Source organism: Hydra vulgaris, chromosome 12, assembly GCF_038396675.1.
Source record: "Hydra vulgaris chromosome 12, alternate assembly HydraT2T_AEP".
Lineage (NCBI taxonomy): Eukaryota > Metazoa > Cnidaria > Hydrozoa > Anthoathecata > Hydridae > Hydra > Hydra vulgaris.
This window is the reverse complement of record NC_088931.1, coordinates 45,707,501-45,734,427: the sequence shown is the minus strand read 5'-3', so window position 1 is coordinate 45,734,427 and position 26,927 is coordinate 45,707,501. Positions and strand designations below refer to the sequence as shown.

The 26,927-nt window shown below is 28.1% G+C and overlaps 1 protein-coding gene, 2 long non-coding RNA genes and 1 pseudogene across 3 annotated transcripts; 2 read left to right on the top strand and 2 right to left on the bottom strand.

The window, feature by feature from the left end:
• The first annotated feature begins 247 nt into the window (after positions 1–247).
• On the top strand, positions 248–4,108 carry LOC136088773 (uncharacterized). Its single transcript, XR_010642465.1, has 3 exons — positions 248–2,553; positions 2,966–3,105; positions 3,324–4,108. It is a non-coding gene; the product is annotated as an uncharacterized LOC136088773 (long non-coding RNA).
• Positions 4,109–9,672: 5,564 nt separating this feature from the next.
• On the top strand, positions 9,673–10,547 carry LOC136088150 (uncharacterized). Its single transcript, XM_065811811.1, has 2 exons — positions 9,673–9,695; positions 10,169–10,547. The coding sequence occupies exons 1-2, from the start codon at positions 9,673–9,675 to the stop codon at positions 10,545–10,547; spliced, it is 402 nt and encodes a 133-aa protein (XP_065667883.1).
• Positions 10,548–13,468: 2,921 nt separating this feature from the next.
• LOC136088772 (uncharacterized) lies at positions 13,469–15,254 on the bottom strand. The gene is made up of 3 exons (XR_010642464.1): positions 13,979–15,254; positions 13,772–13,855; positions 13,469–13,583 (listed from the first exon to the last, which is right to left on the bottom strand). It is a non-coding gene; the product is annotated as an uncharacterized LOC136088772 (long non-coding RNA).
• Positions 15,255–16,726: 1,472 nt separating this feature from the next.
• On the bottom strand, positions 16,727–23,845 carry LOC136088149 (uncharacterized; annotated as a pseudogene).
• Positions 23,846–26,927: the final 3,082 nt, after the last annotated feature.

Sequence of the window (26,927 nt, the reverse complement as noted above, 5' to 3'; positions counted from 1 at the left end):
ATATATATATATATATATATATATATATATATATATATTATATATATATATATATGTATGTATGTATGTATGTGTGCATACACAAACATATATACATATACACACACATAGATACATACACTTACATGCATATACATATATATATATATATATATATATATATATATATATATATATATATATATATATATATATGTATATATATATATATATATATATATATATATACATATATACACACACACATACACACACAAAAAAAACACACACACACATATATATATACATATATATAACGGGTGATGCGGAAGTTATCGGACAAAATAAAAACGTCAATAACTTATTTATAAATGAAAAAACAAACTATTATTATTTTTTTTTTTTAATAAAGCATTTATCTTTTAATAAAAATATATTATTTTTTATATGAAAAAACACCACCATCTGCAATTGATCTCAATTTTGCTCTGACGCCTTTCATATGCGACTGTAAAAAGTTTATATCAATTTCTTGTAGTTTTAGTTTAATGCGATCAATCAAAACTTGCTCTGTTGAAGCTTGCCAATCTCCCTCGTAAACCTTCTGTGCCAAATGTCCCCAAAAATTTTCAATTAGTCGTGCTTGAGGCACATTTGGGGGATTGGATTCTTTATCAACGTAATAGACATATTGGTCCATCCAATTTAGAGAATCTTTAGAATAATGAGAACTTGCTAAATCTGGCCAAAATAAATAGTTAAAATCTCCATGATACTTGTGAATAAATGGAAGAAGTCGTTTTCTAAACATTCATTAATATAGATTGATGAATTAATCGCTGCAGCCTTCGAAATGCGAAACAATGGCTCGGACATACCACGGTCAGATATGGTTATCCGCATTAACAATTATTATGCGGTAGTGGTGTAGTGGTAAGAGCGCTCGCTTTGTAAGCGAGAGGTTCGGAGTTCGACTCCCACCACGTCCCTGGAAGTACCGCGCTCAACATAGTTTCTCCGCGCAGCAGCCTAGCTCAGCAAGGTTCGTGTTTCGGAGTTAAAGAGTTGAGAGAGGGTTTCACCACGAATAACAACTAAAAAATAAAAAAAACACAAAAAAATGAGTAGCCTCCTCGACTGTAGTGGCCTCTCGGGCCTTGGGGAGGTGAATAATCTAAAAAAAAAAAAAAAAAAAAAAATTTTGGAAATTTCTCTTTTCCTATAAAACGAACACTTTTGGGCACGTCTTTTTGTTGTTTGTGTAGTATCCAGAATTTCCAGGCATGTTGTCCCCTGTAAAACAAAAGTATTTTACGTCATCGATGACTAGAAGCGATTTTGTGTTATAGAGTTGGTTAACTAGTTTCCTGCTTCTTTTCTTTGCTTTTATTTGTTGTTCTTTAGTGTATTTTGGAGTCTTTTCACGTTTTCTATATTTAATATTCATTTTTTTTAACTGACGACCAATTGTCGATTGATTTACACCGAATTTAATACCTATTTTTCTCTGATTGACCCCTTTTCGATTGTTTTCGGCTTTCTTTTCTCTAGTCCAGGATGTCGGACGACCAGGGTGCTTTCTATCACAAAACGATTGAACAGTTTCAAGTCTTTTTAGGTTATCATATATTGCACTTCGAGCAAATCCTTCCTTTTCAAAATGATTTTCGATTTTTTTTTATTTTTTATATTAGGTTTATTTACAAAAAACATTTTTAGTCGCTTTCGAAAAGATTCTCATTCAGCTGCATTTAACCTAATTTTAAATAATTGTGTTTCAAATAATTAAGTTTATATTTTATAGAACGTTTATGCCTACGCATAAAACCACAAAAACTAATTATTATTCTCAAATAATGAAATTAGGATTTGTCCGATAACTTCCGCATCACCCGTTACATACACATATACATACACACACATATATATACATATGTATAGATATACATATATACACACATACATACATACATACATATACACACACATATACATATACACAGACACACATACACATATACATATAAACACACATATACATACAACATACATACCCATATACACATACATAAATACATACACATACACACATATATACATACATGCATATACACACATACACACACACTCACATACATATATACAAATAGACACCTACATACATATGTACACGCACATATACACGCGCATATACATACATACACATATACGTACACACATATAGAATAATGTTATAATAATATTTATATCACATATAACAATACTAAAGCAATAATAATAATGACCCACAAATATTCCAACATTTTACAAACAGTATCTCTCCAAAAAAAAAGCATGAAGACAGGTTTTAAATAATTATAATAGAATAATAGTATAATAGAATTTAGTGATTTAAGATGAAGAGGTAATTTATTCCAAGATTTTACGCATTGGTTTGTGATTGATTTATGACCGTACTTAATCGAAGAATAATTTGGGATAGATAGTTTAAGGTTACATATACACACTTGGTAAAAAGGGAATCAAAGTAGCTTCTATAATTATTGAAAAAATATTGAAGATGATCAAACAGAGGTAATAATTATCATTATTATACATTATTTTAGTTACCAAATAAAGTTTTTCATTTCTCTAGAGAAGGTCTAGTTTTTGCTTAGTAATTACCCTGAGAAATTTTTTTTTCTGAATTATTGTTCATAAATTTTGGAATTTTGATTTATTTTTTCTGTAGAAAACATGTAAAATATTTTTAGTGAATGCAAATAATTATTCATTTATTGAGAAATTTTTAATGCTAAATCCATTTAGATTAAAATTGCATTGAAGATTAGAAATGCATTATTATATTTCATTAATTCTAAATGTGTTAAGCATTTATTATGAAATATTAGATTATTCTGATATTGAATTTAGACATGCATCAAGTAAATTTTTTTTTGAATTGTGGAGTGTTGTTTATTGTTTAAAAGTATACTGCTTTTTTTAGATAAATTACAATGAAGCAAATGTAGTATTTTGTTCACCTGAAGCCATTCTAACAACTTACAGATCAATTGTCAATGACTCTGCCTTTAATCAGAAATTTGTTGCAGTTGCTATTGATGAAAGTCATTGTGCGAAAAAGTGGTAAGTGATTTGTTATAAAGATAAATTTTATACATGAAGTAAACATTGATATTTACAACTTTAATGTCAGACCTTCTTGTAATACATTAAATTAAATTAAAATTAAAGAAATTTTACTCATTGAAAGAAAAGATAACTGCATTACCTATAATACCTATAGTAAAATCTTGTGGTTTACATGATTTTGTTTATACCTTATTTGTCTGTGATTGTTATAGGGGATGTTCAAGTACACAATCAGATGCATTTCGGTCTCATTATAATAGACTCTCAAATTACTATCACTTGTCCCTAAAAGAATACCAGTATTGGCATCGACAGCAACTGCAGCTAAACGTACTGCTGACTTTATTATTGATAATCTTTGTATGCATAATTTGGTTATTACATCATCTACACCAGGAAGAAGAAATATTAAATACAGCCTAATATTAAATATTAGATTAATATTAAATATTAGAAAAAGCCTAATATTAAATATTAGAAGAAATATTAAATACAGCCATACATATTGACTTTAGAGATCCAGAGAAATTCTTCTACCCAGTTGTTCAACATATTCTTTCGAATACTTATAAAAGAATTTGGTCTTTTCTACAACTATGAACATATAAGCTAAAAGAACTTTAGTCTTTTCTACAACTATGACTAATGTGAGATCAATTTATTGGTATTTTCACAAAGAACTAGGAGAAAAATATAAAAGCTATCTTGATAAACCATATGATTAATTTCATTCCAAAACAGATTTTAATGATGAAAAAACAAAGATCAAGCTTCAATTTGTTTGTTCAGAAATATTCTTTGATCAAACTTCATTTGTTTGTTCGAAAATATTCTACAATACGTTTCTTCTGCTTTTGGTATAGATATCAATATTCTTTGTGAGTTTTCTTTAAGAATTTTACAACCTCTTGATATGGCATTTATATTTTTTTGTGTTTTTGCTAATATTCTTTTTACATTTGTATAGCATGTTTTACAAATACAATGATAGTTATTTGAATAAGTTAGCTTTTCATTTATGATTTTTTCTATATTTAGGTAAGCTTCTGTTATTTTTCCCTTATTATCCCATAGATTAATTTTCATAGAATCATCATCATAGGATGAATACTTTTGTATGATAATATGAAAATATAAAATCCACACGTTTAATGAAGGAGGTAAGAAAACCTCAGAAGGTTGTGACCTTTTTTTTGTTAATGGTATGTTTTTTTGTTTTTTTTAAGCAATAAAACATCGTGATCATTGCATTGAAGATCAAATAACTTATCATCTATTTATTAAATTTTGGATACCATGTTGCAATAAAAGAGTTTACCGAAACTTATGAGTATATAAAAAGAAAAACAAAATGTTTGAATTGAATAAATTAAATTTGAAGTTAATCCGACTTAATTTGGCCACTGCTTATGAGTAAGAAAAAAAAATGAATTTATTATTAATTTTATAAATCTGCAATCAGAAAAAACTTTAATAATGTGTCTTTTTTTAGTTTGAAGGTTAAAAATACGGATTAACAAGGTATATTAGACGTATCTTAAATTTGATAAAATTGTTTATAATTTGTTGAAAATAGTTGATAATTGGTTTTTAAAAAGTTTATTACCCCCGTCCTTAAACCTGCCAAGCGTAAATATTTTTCGCCATTATTAATTTTCTTAAATAACCTAAGTTTTCTCGTCTGACTTCCCGAAGTTTACGGGGAAAAAAGTCAGACGAATTATCGTCTACTTCATCAGTTGAAATTTGATTAAAAATACACCAACGTACCACGGTCCATTGTTTATTTCAAGCCGCTTACACCTGATCTCCTGATTAATCCTACAATCAAACTCAAAACCTTTTAAAAATGTTTCTCTACTTTAGGTTAGAACACTATAAGGCTGACGACACGGGTTTTGAAGTGGAGAGGCACAATCATCAATTTCTAAAAAAAAGGACATTAGGAAAAAAAATAGGAGGGGGGTGGACACGTGCCCCCAGGGGTCGTCGGCCCTGTACTATCTATTGTGACAATTAAAAGTGGCAGAAAATACTTGCTTGACTTCTAACGCCAATTTTTAATTCAATACCTTAACTTTTCCTGTTGAGAAATATTAGCTTTTGCTAAAGTAACGTAAGTCAACCTTAACGTAAGTCAATGGTTTTTGAACAATATTTTTTTTATCAAGTCAAACCTGTTTATTGCTATTTTTGCTATGTATATTTGCAAATTATTATTATAATAATTTAATAAAAATATTTATGTTGATAATACAGTCTACTACATCACACCTTTTTTTAAAAAGTTTTTTTATTGAAAAATTTCGTTTCAAAATACTGTTCCGATTTGATAAAAATAAATTAAAAGTTTGAAAATTTAAAAAAGATTAGCATACTTTACTAACGGTGGAAAGGTTGACGTTTTGTGAAGAACTCCGATGTATCTAATTTAAATGACTGGAAGTTTATAATTCTAATGGATTGAGCTGAGACGATAGCAACTTGTTAATGCGATAGAACTTGACAACAATAACTAAGATAAGATGAGATGCATAGTAAATATTCTTATCAATATAATGACGAATTATTGAATACATACCGTTAGCTCGAGTTTCTTGCGCAGCTCATCAATGTAAAAGTTCCATGAAAGATTGTAGCCAATTAACACACCAAGATGTTTTATAACTCTCGAAGGATATAGCCATTTATTATTAATTTTGATTTAAATTTCAATATTTTTATATGAATAGTTTTTTCTCGGAGATGAAAAAAAAATTTGGTGTTTAGACATATTAGGTCAGCATTTAGCTTGTGAACTCTATTTTTTTGAATTTAGTGAACTCTACCTTTTAGATCCGAATTTACATTTTCATATAAAGGATGATGCGATTTATTGATATGCAAGAGATTTGTATTATCAGCAAAAAGAGGACCAAAACAGAACCTTGAGGAACACAACACGAAATAGATTTATAACTAGAATTGAAACCATTAATACTTAGTTTAGTTTATTTCTCTGTTAAAAAGTGTTTACATTGCACAACACTATAAAAAAGTATACAATTGGCTAGAGCAAGAAGGTATAAATTAGCTTTATCACTGAGCCCCAATAGTAAAGCTTTTAAATAACCGTATGGTTTAAGCAACAGCATTTAAAAGAAAGACAATTTTAAGATGTTATAGGCCGGTGGCCATATAGCAAAAATGTGACTAAAAATGAGTTTTCGTTGGACATTTGTAATAACGAAGTTTTTTGTTTCGATATTGTTAAAGCATGGTACCAACATACGAAAAACTTGCCCCATTTTTGCCCTGCAATTTTTGAGAAAATAGGGCTTGGGTCTTTTACCCCAAAAGGGCAATGGAAAAACAAATTATGGTCAAATTTTGTGAAAGTGATATTTTACTTGTAGTAAATTAAACACTGAATACATTTTTTCTAACAACATTGACCTTAAAATGCATTGTTCTCAAGGATAGACCCGACGTTAATTGAGGTTGGGAGGGGGGGGGGGAAGGAAGGGGGTAACAATAAATTTTTGTTCATTTAGTTGGCAAATGTGGACCTTTTAGCTCATTTAGTTTGCAACTTTAAACTTTTTTGTCGGATCAGCTTGCAAATTTGGAATAGTAACCTTTTTAGACTTACGGCCTCCACCCCACCCCCATTTACTTGATATCTATTCTCGCCGGCCATGTCTCAAGATAATAAGTTTTGTTTTCGTCGATGTAATTGAACTACCTCGTACTCATATATTGTGTAACAAAAAGTAGAGCACCTAAAGTTTAAAAAAGGAAAAAATACTAGAAATGTCAACTATTTTTTTATTCCTCAAGATCGCTTTCTGACTCTATTTCATCATCATCATGATCATCATCATCATCATCATCATCATCATCATCATCATCATCATCATCATCATCATCATCATCATCATCATCATCATCATCAGTATGTGGTTCTGTGTTCGCTATTGTAACGCTGTCATCGGCACACAGGATTTTAGAATTTACCCGCATCGCTTGCGATTTTTTTTTTTTTTAATTTTTATCAGAAAGATATAAATTTTTAAAATATGTTAGTTACGAAAAACATTTTTGAGAAAAAAGCCTTACAGATAAGACCCATAACGAAAAAGGCGTTGCATTACCGAAAAATCTAAAAAAGAGGATTTAGGCATGGGGATCATCAAAAAATGATTCGGATATGTCTTTTTTATTCATTCCCTTTAAATCAAGCTATAAACGAAAAAAATCCACTTACCTAAACTTTGAGGTTTTTCATATCATCATGGCGATTTTAAGTTTCTGAGTTCAAGTAAACTTTCTATAATATATTAATGTGCAATCTCCTACTTTGATTTTGAAAAAAAACGTTACATAAAATTTTTTTAAAAACTTTTTTAAACTTATTTTTCTTGATGGATGTAATATATATCATGTCGAATGTCCAAAAAACATTTACTTCGCTTTTGACATTATTTTTTTTGCGGGGAATTAGGGTTTTAAACAGTAGTTGTTGCAATACCGAAACTATCCAGGTTGCATTACCGAACTCACTTATTTTTTGATATTGGACGAATAGAAAAGGTTCGTTATTTCTAATTTATTGTTTAGGTTTAATTTCTTTTTTTTCTTTAATCAAACTCCTTTTATAATACCTAAACTCCATCGTAAAAAAGCAGGAATGCTCCGCGGAATGGGTTTTTTTTGGGTAAAAGAAATTGACTAATGGAAAAATGAAAAAAGAAGAAATTAAAATATTTTTTTACATTTTACAATTGCTTATACTTTTTTTTCAAAAAATTAATCTCAAATAAATAAAAATAGTTTATTACACTAGTATCTATACCAAACCAATATGTTTTTTGAAAATCCTTCTGTGGGAGTTTTTCCAAAATAAACAAATATAGCAATTTTAAGTTTATAATAAATGTAAATAAGTTTACAATGATCATTTCGTGTTCTTACATACATACATGCATCTTAATACTAGTTTTAAATAAGAAAAATAAAGTTTAAGGCATTTTACTTTCTTACTTTTATTATTTGAGTTTGATTTCAATCAAGAGCGCGTTAAGGGTGAGAATCAAGGTAGTAAGCCCCATCCCCCACGTCACCCCACGCACACCTCTTGGGGATAAGCTATATATTTTTCAAAGGCGAGTATTAAGATATTTATTTATAACATCAATATAATATAGTGCAGAACTTACTAACTAGACTATTGTGTAAAGGTTATTGATTTATCTTAACTATAACAAAGTCTTAATTTCAATTAGCTTTTTAATTATTTTTTAGCTCTCAGACCCTCCCTTGCTGCAAGGGCTGAACCAGCGTGTTTTTTGTTAGAGAGATAACTTCCATACATGGAACTCCAAACATTTATTTGTTTATACTTACGTCAATTAACAATGCTTTGCAAAAAATTGCGATGATTAAATTACTATGTAATAAAATTGCGATGGTCAAATTACTAAAAGACATTACATCTTAAAATGGAAAACTAACATACTCAATTAATGTGAGAAAAAGTTCAACAATAAGAGATTTATTTTTCGAAAAGAAAAATACCAAGAAATGAATATCATGTTTTATAAAGTGAATTGGGATGAAATATTTGATAAAATAAATACAAACCAATGTTATAAATACTTTTTAAAAATTTATGAAAAAGCTTGCAAACAATATATTCCTTACCACTTCAAACCCACTAGTTCTATCCAAAATCCAAATAAACTTAGCAAAAGATGTAAAACATAACCCAAAACTCTTCTATGCATATGCACAAAAAAATCAAACACATACAAAACTACAAGCACTTAAAACTAGTGACAATAAAATAATAACAGATAAAAAAGTCATTGCTAATCTACTAAATTGTAGATTAGCAATGACTTTTTTATCTGTTATTATTATATTCAATCAGTATTTGTCAAAGAAAATCAAGATCTACCACATTTCATCAATAAAACAATGCAATTGTTTGAATGTGACTGGGACCAAGAACTAAAAGAAGATATTGTACATAATTATTTATTAGAACTTAATGAAAACAAGTCACTTGGTTGTGATAACATCAGTTCCTATGTGCTAAAGCATTGTGCAGAAGGATTATCCAAACCTTTGTCATTAATACTCAAGAAATCGAATCATTTAGGAGAGATGCCAGAATTATGGAAATCTGCAAATATTGCATCACTTTTTAAAAAAGGAGACAAGGAAGATCCGCTCAACTACAGACCAATCTCTTTAATATCAATACAATGTAAGATAATAGAGAAAATAATTAGAAAAAAGCTGATAATTTATATAACAGAAAACAATCTGTTAAAGCCTCAACAACATGGATTTGTACAAAATAAAGGATGCCTAACAAACCTTTTAGAAACTTTCGATATTATTACAACTGAAATTGAAGATGATTATCCAGTTGATATATTATTCCTAGATTTTGCAAAGGCGTTCGATAAGGTGCTCCACCATCGACTTATATATAAAATTTCTAACTATGAAATAAAAAGCAATATTTTAAATTGGATTGATTTTTAAAAAAAAAACTGAAAACAAAGAGTGGTAATGAGTGAAGCTGTATCAGATTGGTGAGAGATTTATAGCGGTGTGCCACAGGGTTCTGTATTGGGTCCTCTTCTCTTTCTTTTACATATCAATGATCTTCCCCAATGTATCGCTTCAATTACAAAACTATACGCTGATAATACTAAAGTCAAATGTATGGTTATTGGATTTTAACATAAGCAAATGCAGTATTATGCACATTGGAAGAAAAAATACTATAATTACACTATGAAACACGACAATCAAAGTTTTATTTTAAAAATGACAACATAATAATTAGACTTAGGTGTAATAGTTTCATCCAATAAGAAATGGAATCATCAGGTTCAAGCAGCTACAAGTAAAGCACAAAGAATCTTATGTTTAACAAAAAAAAGCTTTACTTATCTTAACACTGAATTGGTAGGGCAATTATGCACATCGCTGGTTAGACCACACCTGGAATTCGCAGTTCCAGTGTGGAGTCCAGGTAATAAAAACGATATCAATGACCTAGGAAAATTCAAAGACGAGCAACAAAGGTAGCACCTGAACTAAAACATCTAAGTTATACTGAAAAATTGGCAAAGTTGTGTCTCACAACTCTGGAAACAAGACGTACAAGAGATGATCTTATTGAGTTTTTCAAAATAACAACTGGTATTGATAAGATATTGTGGTATAAAGAGCTTTATAAAGCTTCTTCTCAAAGTCTAAGAGGTCATTCAATGAAATTTGAAAGAGAATTTACAAAAACAACCATTAGACACAATTTTTTTACGAACAGAGTGATACCTCATTGGAATGCTTTACCTGAAAAAATGGTTTCTGCAATGACAGTAAATTCTTTTAAAGGTAGACTAGATAAACATTTGTTAACGGCTGTTAAAGTATAAATTTTAAATTTTATGCTCCGCGACAATAGTCGTTACAGCACCTTTTATTACTATTAGAGCCCGATAAAAAAAATGCCTCCAAAAAACACCCCTCCCCTGACCTCAAATGTGAAGGTAACAAATTACCATAATATTTTTTTTCTATTGTTAACTAAAAACATATTCATCAATCAATTTTAAATTATATGCAATAATCTCTTAGCGTTTAAAAATAATGTCCATAAAAAGTTTGAACCCCCCTCAATTTGAGAGGGTTACAATATTTATCTAGCTATAATTTTTGAACGCTAAAAGATTATTTCATGAAATTTCAAACTAATTGTTAAATTTGAAATTAGTTTAGAATAGTATAAAAATATTTTGCAAACTAATTGCCCTCACAAATGGGGTAGGGGGGCTAAATTTATTTGGGTATAATATTTATTTTTATTTTAGTATTTGCAAAGCATCGTTATTTAGTGTAAGTATAACCATAAAAATGTTTGGAGTTTACACCATGTCTAAAAGTTATTTCAAACATAAAAAAAAAGGCAAGATCAGCCTCTGCCTTTGTTAGTGAATGATAAATCCCGCCCCGAATTAAAATCAAGAAACTGAAAAATATTATCTTTTTAAAAAATAATCATTTTCAGGATTTGCATTTTATTTTTATTTGAAAATTCAGAAACACAATTTCTATAATGACAAATAGAATAACATAATACTAATTTTAGTATTATCAAAATCATTAATAATAATAAAGTTCTATTTGCAACTTAGGCAAGTAAGGTTTCCCTTGTAAAATAATTATTCGACGCTGGCTATCAGCCCTCTTTAAAAGGTTTTGCAGGAATGGAGATAACGCTTTAGGATCAAAGGTGCTTACGGATCAAGGGTGCAAGTGCTTCCCTTTATCTCTTTAATATTTGTCGAATATAAGGAAATCGGCAAAATGCAAAGTACACACTAGTGAAATGCGAACTTTTGTGCAAACCAAAATATCATATTTTAAGGACCATGATTATTTTATTAATTTAAATTAAATTAATATGAATATATTAGTAATGTATGTTATTAAATGCATTTACTGACTATTAGAGAGAGCATGCAGGTAAATGTAAATACATCGACTGAGGGTTTTGGTTGGAGCAGCGTAGTCATGTTTATAGTTCCTGTTTATTGATAAAAGCAATAAACATGACTAAAAAGCTGTTGCAACATGAAATACCTTCAGAATAATGGTCCACAATTTAATTTTGCATTTTACCTTGTATTTATATTGAAGTACTTTTTGTAGTTAATGTATCAACTGTAGTTAATGTATGCGGTAGTGGTGTAGTGGTAAAGTGCTCGCTTCAGAAGCGAGACGTCCCTGGTAGTACCGCGCTCAACTTGTTTCTCCGTGCAGCGGCCTTGTTCGTCGAGGTTCGTGTTTCGGAGTTATAGAGTTGAGAGAGGGTTATACCCACTATTGAGTAGCCTCCTCATCTGTAGTGGCCTTCATGGCCTTGAGGAGGTGAATAAAAAAAAAAAAAAAATTATTTTACATTCATTTTCACCAACTTAAGGAAAATATGTTGTACCTAATATGAGGAGCCCAAATTTAATTTCTCTAAATGTTTCAGTATTTATTTGTTTGATTATTTTATTATTTTCTAAAGGTTTTAGTATTTTTTATTTTTTTTCCAATAGTATATTGTAAGCTATATTTCTATGATGTAACCATGTCGAAATATTTTATCAGAAATTTAAATATCAAGTTTTATTTCAATTATAAAAACGAAATTTAATAATTTATAGGTTTTATTAATAATAATGTATTTCTAAAATTAAAATAAATTGAATACAACATTTTCTGCAAACATCAAGAACGTTAACGTAACCATTTCTGCCACTAATCCTATCGGCTAAGTCAGTTTAGCTTTTTCAATCTTCTACATTGGTTTCGATATTGAAAATATAAATAAAATATAAAAAATTATTGTATATATATATATATATATATATATATATATATATATATATATATATATATATATATATATATATATATATATATATATATATATATATATATATATATATATATATATATATATATATATATAACACCCAACTCACACTTGCTGAACATCCAAGTGGTACATCAATGATTATAGTCGGATCTGTTTTTAAACCCTTAGTACTTATAGATGAATTTGATTTGCTAATATCTTTAAAGGATTTCTGAAAAAAAAAATATATATATATATATATATATATATATATATAAAATAAACATTTATTTTTCAAATTTAAAGAACACACAGTTTATAATTTATTATTTAATATCTAAAACTATTTTATTGAATTCTTTAATAAATTTGACTTTAAAATTCTCACATTTAATAATTGATTTTCTGAATAAATTGATACTGAAAAATCTACATCTAAAAGATAAAAAAAAAAATATAAAAACGTTATTTTTATTACATTAAAGCTAAATATATTTCAATTCTTTTACATTTTTTTAAATTTTGAAAGTATTGCTTTACAGCCCTCGGAATTAGGGTCGGCATTTGACGATGCAAACCTAACTGCCGAACTTAGCGTTTGAGGTTGCCAAATATTTACGAACGGTTTAGGTTTCTACTTTTTATGATGGAACTTGTCAATAAATGTTTTTGCTGACCTGATGATGACCTAAAACATATCAAGGTCTGCAATTTTTTGCCAACTTTATTTTTTTTTATTTTTAAGGGTTGGGTTGGGTTTTTAAGGGATTTTTAAGGGTTGGGTTTTTAAGGGTTGTTTTATAACAATAAAAAATAACTTATTTCTATACCTTGTTGCTATAAACATTAAATAAAATATATATATTGATTGAATACCAGTCTTACAGTCTTACCAGTTTTACAAGTTGATTCTGGTGAGCTACAGAAACGCTTTTTATCTCTTAAAAAAAAAAAAAAATGTGTAGTAATAACTAATAATGGTAAATTAGTTGAAAGAAAAATAAAATAAAAATATAAAAGTTTGTATTGCCTATGAAATGTAAGTACAGAGAGCTACTTCAGCCTAAATCGAGAATGCGCAAAAATATTATTAAAAATAGTTATGATATTAATAAAAGTTATTTAAAAAAATCCCTTATTTATATAATTATACAAATTAGTAATATTTAATTATATAAATAAGTCATATTTAATAATTTAAGTAATTAATTACTAGAATAAAAAATTGAAAAACAAAAGCTTTTAGATTACCTTTATTCTTGACACATTACTAGCTTTAGCAAATATAAATACAATAGATTCAGGCACTAGAATTTTAAATACATAGTCACTCTCCTAAAAAGATAATTACTTAAAAAACAAAAATAATACTGGAAAGTTGAATATTATCCAAATAGATGATTTTAAGATGAAATAATTAGAAATAAATATATGATTAATATTATAGATTATGATTACCTTCAAACTATTAAAAGCTAAAACAAAAGCTTTAAAAAGATCATGCAATTGATCTTCTGTCATTAGGCTAAGAAGATCTCTGTTACAAAAATTTTCTGAATAAATAAACGGAAATGCAAAAACATGTTAAATAATCAAGAAAAAATAAAAATAAAAAAAAAGCAAATGGAATAATAGAGTGTAAATTCCTATATTTTTATGTAATACAAACTTTTATCTTATCCACCAACAATAAACCAGTTATGTCTGTAACTGTATAACTGAACATCAAATACAAAAATACTATTTAAGGATTTAGCATTTAGTAAGTTTTATCTACTTTGACTAAAAGTCGATTTAAAAAAAAAACTATTTGACTTCAAGTATTGAAAATTGAATACTCAAAAATAAAATATTGCAAAAGATTTTATTTATATTAAAATATTACACGTCATTTTGTTTCCAAACTGATGTTTAAACAACTCCCAATAAATAAACAAATGCTAAAATATATTTTTAAGAACACAGTATTTAATGAACTCTAGGGACCTTCAAATTTGTTCAAAACAAACTCCCTTCATAATTAAATAGTAACTGGCAAAGGTGGGATTTGAATCTGCAATCCTGCTGCAACAGGCTATCCATCACAATAATAGCAGCACATTATACAACTGAGCTATCCCGACTCAATAGTATATTATATAAAAATGTATCTGTGAATTATAAATTTAAGTAAGATACTTACTTGACCAGAATAAATAGATTATAGCAACTGAGAAGTGCTATTTCAATCATACATTTCTTTGAAAACAGATTCAATCCTATAAACATTTAATTATATCCTTATTTTATTACAAACAGTTATAAAAAAAATATTACCACAAAATAAGGTAGACTGTATCGGGGATCTTTCTCTCACATCTAGACTTGAAATTTAAAAAGAATTTCATGCAAGTTATTAGATTGTATTGCAACCTTACACCTGTGAATCTATCGAACATAAAAATTCTGATCCAAAAATAAAAAATCTATTATTAAGTCATCATTTAGTAAAATCTTTACTTTTTGGCTTTATTTTGACTGCCAATTTTATGAGTTCAAGCTTAATGCCTTATTAAGACTATATTTCTTGAACAACACTTTTATTTCTCATATATTTACACGTCAAAAATTGTATACAAATATGTGTATCAAAATTTATAAAATATATATAATTTTTAACATATATGTATATAATTTATAACATATAATATACACAAATACGTGTATCAAAAATTATATACAAATATGAATAAATCGTATACCTGCTGTAACAAATGTATCCAAGTCTTCGATATCACTTGAACTACCTTGAAAGAATTATTAGACAAGTTTGAATTTTTGTTTTGTTTTAAACAGAAAACAGAAAAAGTGAAAAACAACAACTTTATATTTAGAGTATAAGTAGAGTGCTCAATGTTCTTAAAAGAACAGAGCAATTATAAATTAGTAGAAAATCACTTAACAAAAATTTATCTCATTGATAAATTTTTGTTAAGTGATTATAAAATTAACCACTGTGTATCTTCAATAAAGACTCATCAAAAATGATGAATTTATGATGAATCTTCATTTATGAAACACAGTGTTAAATGAGATAAATTTTTGTTAAGTGATTTTCTACTAATTTATAATTGTTCTGTTCATTTAAGAACATTGAGCACTCTACTTGTAGAATATATTTTAAAATTTTTTAAATATATATATATATATATATATATATATATATATATATATATATATATATATATATATATATATATATATATATATATATATATATACATACATATATATATATATATATACATATATATATATATATATATATATAAATATATATATATATATATATATATATATATATATATATATATATATATATATATATATATATATATATGTATAAAATATTTTATGTATGTATATAGTATTTTATTTAGTATTTAATGGCGATTCAACAAATTTATTGCCGGATTACGATCAAATAAATTCTTAAAAAACAAAAAACTTATAAGGCTCTAACGTACGTTACCGGAGTTGCAATAACAAACAACAAGTTGCAATAACGAACAAAATTGTTACAAAAACGAACATAGGCCGCGTCAGGTTGCATTAGCGAACAAAAATGTTCGGTAATGCAAATTTTGCGTTGCTATACCGAATATCCATATGATCATCATCATCATCATCATGATCATCATCATCATCATCATCATCATCATAGAGTCTTTCTTCAAACGAGGTGTTTTCACACGCTTCACCGCATGCGCATAGATCAGTGCATGTGATTCCGTTTTTTTTACAAGAACATCGATTTGTGACGCAAACAGGTTTGCAAGAACAGTGAACAAATTCAAGAAGTGAATCGGGTGCAGGTGGAATTGTTGTCCAAACCAAGTTTACCTGGTCTCCATTTAAAGACCAACCATAGCCATCGGGCGAAGGAACATTTAATATACCTTTCAATGCATTTATTCGGATGTAAGCATCATAATTATCACGTTTAATGAGTAAAATAAGCGAATCATAATTTGGAGGAGCATCTCTTCTATAGATTTGCCCATTTTGAACAAGTAATATCGTGCTTTATTGACAACATCTTCTTTGCTTGCACCATAAAGGTGACAAACAAATTTCTGTATGCCATTAACAGCGTCATCTGATACGTCTTGTGACATTCCGATACCTCGGAATGCTGTACAATATTCTTTTTTCTTTCCTGCCGTCTTTAGAGCAGATAATTTACCTTTTCCTTGAAAAGCAGACACTGCATCACAACCTAAGTAATAAATAGAAACACTTCAAACATTTACGTTTTCAGATACAAAATTAGTTTAGATAAACAGCACAATTTAATACATTATTTTTGATAAAGTAGCAAAATAGCGCATGAAATAAATTCTTTGCAAGAAAGATAATGATTTCACTTATGAAATTTAATTTGAATTTACCTGTAAAGGAATGGAATCCAATCATTGCATCACAACAATCGTAACCAATCTCTTTTGCGATTTTATTTACATTAAGAATACGTTGTTTGTTTCCACATCCTGTTTCAAAATGAAGTGTTGCAGAGATGAACCAACTATGGTAAAATGCACTTACGAACACATCTGTATCGGGGCTTGCAAGTATAACATGAGCATATGAAACCGAAGCGTGCTTACAATGTAACAATAACCGAGTATCAGCTTCTTCTTGGTCGCTACGAAGTTCGGACAATTCCGTACAAATCGAATTTCTGAAGCAGTATGTGCTACCACCATGTGTAATAAATATCTCTATTTCATTTATTGCATTACCTTTCCATTCTTCCAAGAGAAACTTAACCAGTTCCTCTTTATTGCTGCCAACACTCATAAACTTCTTCCATTGTTTGGGTACTTTTTGATCAGGCCCAAATATAGTAACATTCTGGACACCAGATTCAGCTCGTCTTTGTCGCTCGGCGTATTTGATACTAATATTTCGATACCTGTCCGTAACAAAGTCAACTCTATTTGACTTATGGCAAAATTCATTACCATAGTGAATATCAATTGACTGAGTTTCTTAAAGTTTTCGGGTATAGGTTTAATTATTTTCAATATAGCCATACCGTCCAAAATTAATGCGTTGTTTTTAGGAATATCCACTGATAACTTATCGATACATTTATCTTCGAGTATATTTATAAGCTTCGACTTTGTTGATTTTATGATACCAACTGAGGCAGGAATACCAATTTCAATAATAATTACTCTAACTTTAACAAACAAACCACTTTCAATATACCAGTGAAATTCAGAAGTTCCATGTAATTCCATTAATAACAAGCAGAAATCCTCTACTTCACGTCGGTTGTCAACATCCAAGGAGTTCAAGAATGATTCAAATCTAATCTAATCTTTATGCACCATTATGCTTCTGTAATAGTGTTAACCTGTGAGAATACCTTTAATTGCTCCCTCTGCCACTAGACCAGATTCAATGACAATATCGTTAAATTGAGACTGATATATTAATGTCCAAAGTTTACAGTTTTGATAAACCAATAAATGATAGCTAGTAAATATTAAAAAAAATTTAAAGTTTATAATTTTATCAAAAACTTTAACACAAAAAATCAAAATTTGTAAAAATATCTTTATCTCTAAATAGAAATAGCTATCTTCTAAAATTTTTATCTTTATGTTTAAAACTAATTAAATACCTAAAACCTGAATCCATCAAATCTTTTAGCAATAGCAGTCATAAATGACATCATAGTATGAAATTTGCAAAGTCTTACTACAAATCTATTCGAAAACTCAGGTTCCTTCCACCGAACCATTTGAATTTTTGAATACACAGCCTCATCACAGGCAATTACACCATACTTCAAATTTAGTTTGTTTATAATATTAACACTTCTACGTAATATTGTGTATATTGCTGCAATATCAGTAACAGGAGCATCAACAACTGGTAAATATCCAATGTACGAGACATGAGAGGCAGCTTTGTTTTGACCAATATTGAAAGCAGTCAAACTTGGAAAGGAATTTTCTTGAATTTGACTTTTGCATAATAGATAAGCCCGATCTTGATCCTTGACTTTCTCTATTGATATAGATAAAATGACAAGATCAATGTTTATTTTTTAGATTAGCTTTTTAAGCTTGGGTGATTCTTTTTTCCCAATCTGATAACATAATATGCTAGAAAGTGGTTCTTGAATAGATTGAGGTCGTTTTGAAACTGTTATCTAATAAAAGAATGAAGTTTTATTTATAGAAAATAGCTAAATCCAATATAGAAACATAAATGAATGAACACCTACTAAAAAAAAAGAATTGTTAGCTATAAAACTATGTAGTTTTAACAAACAACATAAATGTTTCAAAAAAGATCATAAAGTTTCTAATTTTGATTTAGTATAATTGATATGCAGTGCTCCATGTGAGGGGGGAAGAGCAAGATGTCATCCAGCCACCTTTTTAAAGACTATAATCCATTCTTTTCTATATCTTTCCTAACATAGCAAAGATTAGACAAGAAAAATTGTATTTATAAATTAGTAAAAATTGTCCTATTAGTTTTCCCCTTACATTGCGCACTGTTTATACCTCTATTTTTTCTTGGGTTGGTCCAATATTTAAAGGTTGAACAATGATTCCATTAGCAATATGAGTAGTTCCTTTCTCAGATCTTGTTTCCTCACCAAAATTGATGTTGTCCCAAACCAAAATTGACAGTGATGTGTCTTTAGTTCCTGATTAAAAATTTGATTTAGAAGACCAGAAATTTATTGTATAAACCCGATAAAAAAATTAAGCTATTATTAAGATAAATTATCTACTTATTTTGATTTTTTGAATATATTATTGTTTATATTATGGTGATAACACTTACAAAAGCCTTGTTTTGATCACTTTAGAATTAAAATTATTTTTCATCATAGATATTTTTTAATCTTACCTTGTGGTAAAACTACATCTTACTTTAGATTGATAGATGCTAATGCAGTTTCATATCTCATTAGGGCTGAATATGATATACAATGACCAAAACCACTCAATATTTTTATCAACTCTTTTGATCCAGTTATCTGCCTTGTTGCCATTGCGACAATGCCACAGATTTAGGTGTTTGTTTGTGCCGATTTGAACTTATATAAATGCAATCTTGAATTAAAAATAAAGCTTTTTTTTTAATGGTTTCCTCTATACATATGTAGGGTTCAATTTTGGTTCATCATCAATACCTAACAGCCAAACAAAAAAATTAAATAACCCAGGTGGTACAATGTTCTCTATATTTTTAAATAAGAATTCAGAAGATAATTGAGGCCATGTTGAAAAGAAATCAGGAGTTGTATTTATTATTTTTCGAAAATGCAATGCTGTTCTATATATGCTACTCGTATCAACAAATTCATAGTTGATATTTTGAGGTTTATCAGTATCCGACAAAGGTTCTGTTTGAGAAAACTCACTTTGTGATGTTTCATTATCATAAACAAGGCTCTTTTCAGCAAAATGGCCACTTGATAGATTTTCAAGCAAAACTATTTCACTTGAATTTCTTTTACCAGGTGTGTGGAAAATTAATTGTGGAAAAGCTGCTTGAATCTTTGGCTTTAAACGGGACACTGTATAATTACTGGCATCAATATTTTCTTCAAGATAAACTATTGAAACAAACAGACTAAACAACTTTGACATAAACATGATTTTCTTCTTTTTAATTAACTTTTCTATTATTATTTCATTTGAAAATATATGAAAAGATTTATTGTAATATTGAACTTTAGGCTGACCTTCGTGTTGATTTGCTAAACACTTTGTATAACACATTCAATGATATTTAACTTCAAGAACAACACAATTCTTTCTGTTAATATGTATAAGAATATTTTCATCGAATTTATAGTTGGCTGCTTCTCTTAACCTCCCACAATCAAATGTTTCTGATCTTGAGAGAGATTCAAGCGTTTGTTTTAGAGATACCTGAAACCAGCATTGAAAATAAATATTTCTAAACAGTTAATACCCTCTCAACAGTTATTATCAAATAATTACTCTAATGCAATTTAAAAAAAAATTTAGTTACATTGTAAAAATATAATTTTCCTGTTAAACTGTTTGCAATACAAGCAAAAAATTATCTTTTTTAATTTTAATAATACTTATTTTTGCACCATTGAATAAAGAGAGATTTTTGAGAAAAACTATGGTATAAAGTATGCATTAGCTATAGATTATTAAATAAAATTAGTTAATAATGTACAATTTTACCTTGTCATTATTCCATTTTTGTTTCTTTTGACATATTATGCATATATCTGGCCACAAATAATTACTCTCACCCAATTTTCTACACCGAAATTTTTTCTTTTTGGCTGAGCTTTGTCAGTGCTTGCATTTATAGATGTCGATTGTTGCATTTCATCATCTATATTAGTTTTCCTACATTCTTTTAGCTCAGTTTTTTGGTGTACATCCCAGTCTATTTTTTCTGTCTGCTTATTATTTTCTGCTCTTTCAAGTTTAAAAACATTACAAATACGTTCGTAACATTTTGGATGGTAAAATTAACCCATGGCAAAGCTTTCCATTTCTACAATATCTGCCATTGAGTTGAATTCCTCTTCTGTTTTAGCGTTAATGGTTCTAAAAGAAAATCTTGCCACATCTCCATGTTTATTTCGAAGCTTGCACCACCTTTTTCGTGTGCTAAATATTTTTTTTATAGCTTTAGTACTGCATTTTTTAATGCATTAATTCGGTATATCATCAAAATGAATTAAACAAATATCGTCGCTTAACGATGCTGCCATTTTGTCTGTTTATATTTTTAACCAAACGTGACAGAGATATTTTACGGAAAGATTATTTATAAAGTTTTAAATAACATTCGGTCGCTTTAGTTTTTCCGTAAATTACTAATTATCAACGATAGACTAATCGCTAGAAAACGATCAACCACGATAAAGGAAAGTAAAATGATAGATTGTAAAAAAACTGCAGAGTAAAAAAGGGGCAAGTTTACATTTTTAAAATGTTAATACTAAGAAACGCTTGATTCAATATAGAAATTTCAGTTATTAAATGTGTCCAACGGGATGAAGCGATAATCAATGTTGGCCACCTGCCTATTAAGAAACAATAAAAGTAATACAATATTTAAAAAAAAAAATACTTATAAATTGTTTCAGATCTGAAAGATAAAATCGAAATCAGTCATTTACAACACCGCAAATTTCATAATGTCCTAATTTCAAAATCAAAATACTATTGTAAGTGGTATCAAAAGCTTTTTGTAAATCAATAAAAACACCACAAACAAAACAACCAGTACCAAGAGCTTTTCTAATTTTTTCTGTTATACTTATTAATGCGTGGCAAGTAGAATATTTTGATCAAAAATTATATTGAAAATCATTTAAATAATCAAATGAGTTTAGAAAAGAGTACAGTCTAGGATACATTAGTTTTTGAAGAACTTACTAATGTTATATAAAAGATAAATATGCCTATAAATAGTGCATAAAGGTTTAGAGCCATTTTAATTCCCATCACGTTCCTGGTAGTTCGATCCCAACCACGTCCCTGTTAGTACCGCGCTCAACTTGTGGACTTGTTTGTCAAGGTTTATCTTTCGGAGTTAAAGAGTAGAGAAAGAGTTGTAACCACAAAAAAAGTAGCCTCCTAAGCTGTAGTGGCACTCTCGGCCTTGAGGAGGTAAATAACATTAAAAAAAAAAAAGAGTAAACTGTGGTAAGAGTAAACAGTTTAGCTTCAAATTCAATTATTTTTTTACACTTTAGTTTTAAAAACAGCAGTAGGCTTATATAAGGTAAAGTAACATTCACACATCTTTAGAAGATATATTTTTTCTCTTGTTGTGACAAAAAATTTATTATGTTATATATTTTTACGCGTTTATCAATGATATTGCTGCCATAAACTAATATTAGAATTAATTAGCCATGTAATATTATTGATAGATAATTGATTTTGTTTTTAGCGTACAACTGTCAAATCTGACGAAATCTTGCTGCGTTGTAATTTTTTGCTGGATTTTCTTTGTAAAAAACTTTTTGTGTTTATTTTGATTTTTGAAACAACATATTTTTTTAGATCTTCGGTTTCTGATGTTTTGTTCTTGCCAGTATTATGCAACATTGTTAGGTGTGGATTTTTGTTTTAAAACTTTCTGCGAGTGTCGGTTTTTAGATATTTTGACATTAATTTCTTGGTACATTTTTTTTTTAAAGTTAACTCTATTAATTTAGGGATTGCTTTATTTGATTCCATTTCATGTAATTGTGAAAGATTCATCAGATGTAAGCATCCCGCCAACTTTTGGCCCATGGGGTGACTTGAGCATTTCTATCAATGCTACCCCAAAACTTAAATATCCGTTTAAAAAAAAATGCTACAAAAAAATCTTAAATGCTTAGTATTTAGAAACAACATCATAAGAACACATGTAAAATAATATTATAGTATGGTTTGACTTATCTTTTAACTAAAGTTTTTCTGCAAAAACAAAAAACTAGAAATTAGTTTATTTTATGCCCGCCATATTGTGTTGTTATTATACTTACTATTATGCGGATTAAAATATTTGTTTATTCAACATCTGCAGCATATGTTAAAATAATTTAAACAATAACAACGGCTGACGAGTAAAAATATTTATCACATATTTTGAAATTTGTTTTAAAAATCGATTTTTATGAAGAAAAAAAAAACGTTTCCCCTTTAAGCTAAATTTTAATAAAAATTAATTAAGATATTAAAAAAATCAAGCTAAGTTAATTAAAAAATAAAACTAAAACTAATCTTATTAGAAATTAAGTTTACAAAAAAAAACTATTTTTATTAAATATGGAATTAAACCAACTGCGATCGTGAACGGACGTATTTTTTTTTATCAAACGAAAAAAAAAAATAAAAAAATAAAAATTAAATAATGGCGAAATTTTCAGCAACCAATATAAAGGATTTACTGGAGATACATGAAAACACATTAATAAAACTTTTTAATGATAAATTTGATAAAATGGAAATTAAATTTAATAATATACAAGAAGAAAATAAAAATCTTAAAAATTAAATGAGGGAATTAAGAAAGGCAGTCGACTTTGTAAGTGAGAAGTATGAAACTACTCTAGCTGAATTGAAAGAACTGAAAAAAAAAACGCAATTCCAAATGTCGAACTAACAGATAACATAAAGTTTAATGACAAAAACAATGATGTGAAAGACAAGCTTGCCGAACTTGAAGATCGAAGTCGTAGGAATAATCTTTGGTTTAATGGAGTCGAAGAAAGCGAGAACGAATCATGGGAAGACAGCGAGAGAAAAATTCAAGAAGTTCTAAAATCTAAGTTTGGTTTTACTAATGATTTAGAAATTGAAAGGGCGCATCGAATAGGAAGAAATGAAAAAGGAGTTAAAAAAAACAGAACAATAATAGTCAAGTTTCTTAATTACAAAGAAAGAAACGCAGTTTTTGAAAAATTTATCAAACTAAAACTTTGGAATGAAAAACTATATGTTAATGAAGATTTTAGCGAAAGAACAACGGAAATTAGGAAAAAGTTGTTTAAAGAAGCAAAGGAATTAAGAGCAAAAGGTAAATTTGCTAAAGTTATTTACAACAAACTTATTACTAAGGTTGTTCACGAAAGCAAATGTTGAATTTTCGATAAAAAAAAAAGTTTTCGAAACTCTATTTTTGTTTCGGTAAGTTCGAAATAATTTCAAACTAATTAATTTTGTATCGAAACGATTTTTTCATTTCGAAATTGTAAAATTTGCTTCGAAATATTATTTTGATTTCGAAATTCTGAAAATATTACCGAAACAATTTTTCACTTTCGAAGTTGTAAAATTTCTTTCGAAATAATTTTGCGATTTCGAAATTCTGAAAATATTACCGAAACAATTTTTCACTTTCGAAGTTGTAAAATTTGTTTCGAAATATTTTTGCAATTTCGAAACTCTGAAAATATTACCGAAACAATTTTTCACCTTCGAAATTCTAAAATTTGCTTCGAAATAATTTTTCGATTTCGAAGTTCTAAAAATAACATCGAAACAATTTTTAACTTTCGGAATTCTAAAATTTGCTTCGAAATATGTTTGAGATTTCGAAATTCTAAAAATTATAGCGAAACAATTTTTCACTTTCGAAATTCTAAAATTTGCTTCGAAATGTTTTTGCAGGGATTAGATTAGAACCCCAACGGTTCTTTTGCAGGGATTAGAAACCTCAGGATAAGATAGGGGGTTGATATTTTGTGACATTTTGTGAAAAAGGGAGGAGGGGGATCTGAAAAGTTTTTTGCGTGACATAATTTGAAAATGACCCCTTACATCTACGCGGTGAAATGTTTTATATAAAATATTAGCTCTCTCAAAATTAATAAAACCTACCTATAGCAAAAGCTACTTAAGTGTTTTTGTTTACAATTTAAATTGTAAATTTAAATTGTAAACGTATAATTTTTAAAATTTTTACTTATTCACTTATTCATGTTTTTACTTATTAATTATTGAAAAAAGATGCTTAAAAGCATATTCATTCAATATTGAATAAAAAAAATTTGAACTTCTAATTCAAAATAAAATTCAAAACTATATTTGGTTAAACTATATTTAAACTAGTGCACTAGTTACACTAATAACAGCACTAATAACAACTAGCACTAATAACATCACTATAGTGATGTTATTAAAAAGTTCGACTGTCGACTAATATATTTTCAAAAGTCAACCAAAGTCGACTTTTGAACTTATATTAAAATTGTTGAAATTATAGTTTGAACGAATAACACTTTTTTGAAATCGACTAAGTCGAATAAAAGCCGATTTAGTCGAAATATGAGGGGGGGGGGGGGGAAGTAATAAAAGAAATCAAGTAATTTACGTCTGTTTTATATGTTTTTAAATTATACAACTTAAATATTAATGAAACAAAACAATATGAACGCCACGCAGGATAAATTTTGCTAGGTCTAAATGATTTAATATTGTGGAAAAGTCCTTTTGATTTCTTGATAAATTTAAAACAAATATAAATCTAAAATAGTAAAATAAAAATAAATATAAGTTTTAAAACAAACTATTTAGATATGAAGGGTCTCACAATTTAATTATCTTTAGAGCCCTAGTTAAAGAACGGAACGGATCAGCACTGTATATAGTATCGATATTGTATGAAAATCTTTTTTAATAATCACATGCAAAGACTGCTAAAAAAACAAACAAAAAAAAACACATAACTATACAGTTTTTTAATATGATAATTATTGTCATATGTTATGAAGTTGTTTAATAATGCAGGGCCGTCAGAAGAAATCTTTGGACTATAAAAAGGCAGTTGCCGAAAATCATGCGGAAAAACCATTTTTTGGCGAGCCCTCGTTAAATGATCAGTCGTAAACCCAGAAATACAGAAGCTAACTGACAATATTTTGGATTTAAATTAATTGGGATATCGAAAAAAGAAATTTGTAATTTTGATTATTTATTATTTATAAAAATACTGAAGAAATGAAAAAATAATATAAATAAAATGTTAATATAGTAAAAATAGAGAAAGAGTATACAAAAATAGTGTAAGATGAAAATAATAATATTTTTACAAACACACACCCAATGAATCTTTCCCAACTTCTTTTCAGGCCTGGTTGTTTGTATATTATTTTTTAGATACTATGTCAGAACTAAGGTTCGGCAAGTTACTGACTGTTAACATTACGAATTGTTAACTTAGGCGGTATTTAATTCTAGTTACCATACATAATTACCTGAAGATGTTGTGAAGCTACTTTCAGTGTATTGTAAGTTACTCTTGAGTACTTTTAGTTGTTCTCAAGTGACCGCAGATACCGGTACCGGTAACTAAAAGTAATTTTTTTGGAAGTTGCTGAAATCCTCAAACCCTTAATAGAACTTCAAGAGAGTAAACAAAAAACTTAGTGCTGGATTAGGAGAGAAGTTGTTGGGATGGAGGGAGATACTATATTTTAATTTTTTAATTTAATATGAAAGGAAGGGGGGCAAATACTATATTCCGGCTCTGAAAAAATTACATTCTATTCAACAGTCATATTTGCTTTTGATAAACAAAATGAAATTAAAAAAATTTATAATGTTCAATCAAATAAAAAGATATTAGAAATGCATGTAAAAGTACTATTATTCGACTAAATCGACTTTTAGTCGATTAGTAGATAATCCAAAGTCGATTAGATCCGCTATTAGATTTTTCAAAGTCGACTAACTTCGACTAGTAGACTTTTAATCGATTTAGTCAAAGTCGATAGCAACACTAGTTTAAACACTTTTTAATTTTAAATTTGCATAACGTAAGTTTTAAACTTTAGATTTAGAATTTACATAAAAGTTCGTGCGCTTTTCCTAAATGATATAATTATGATGTTTAAAAG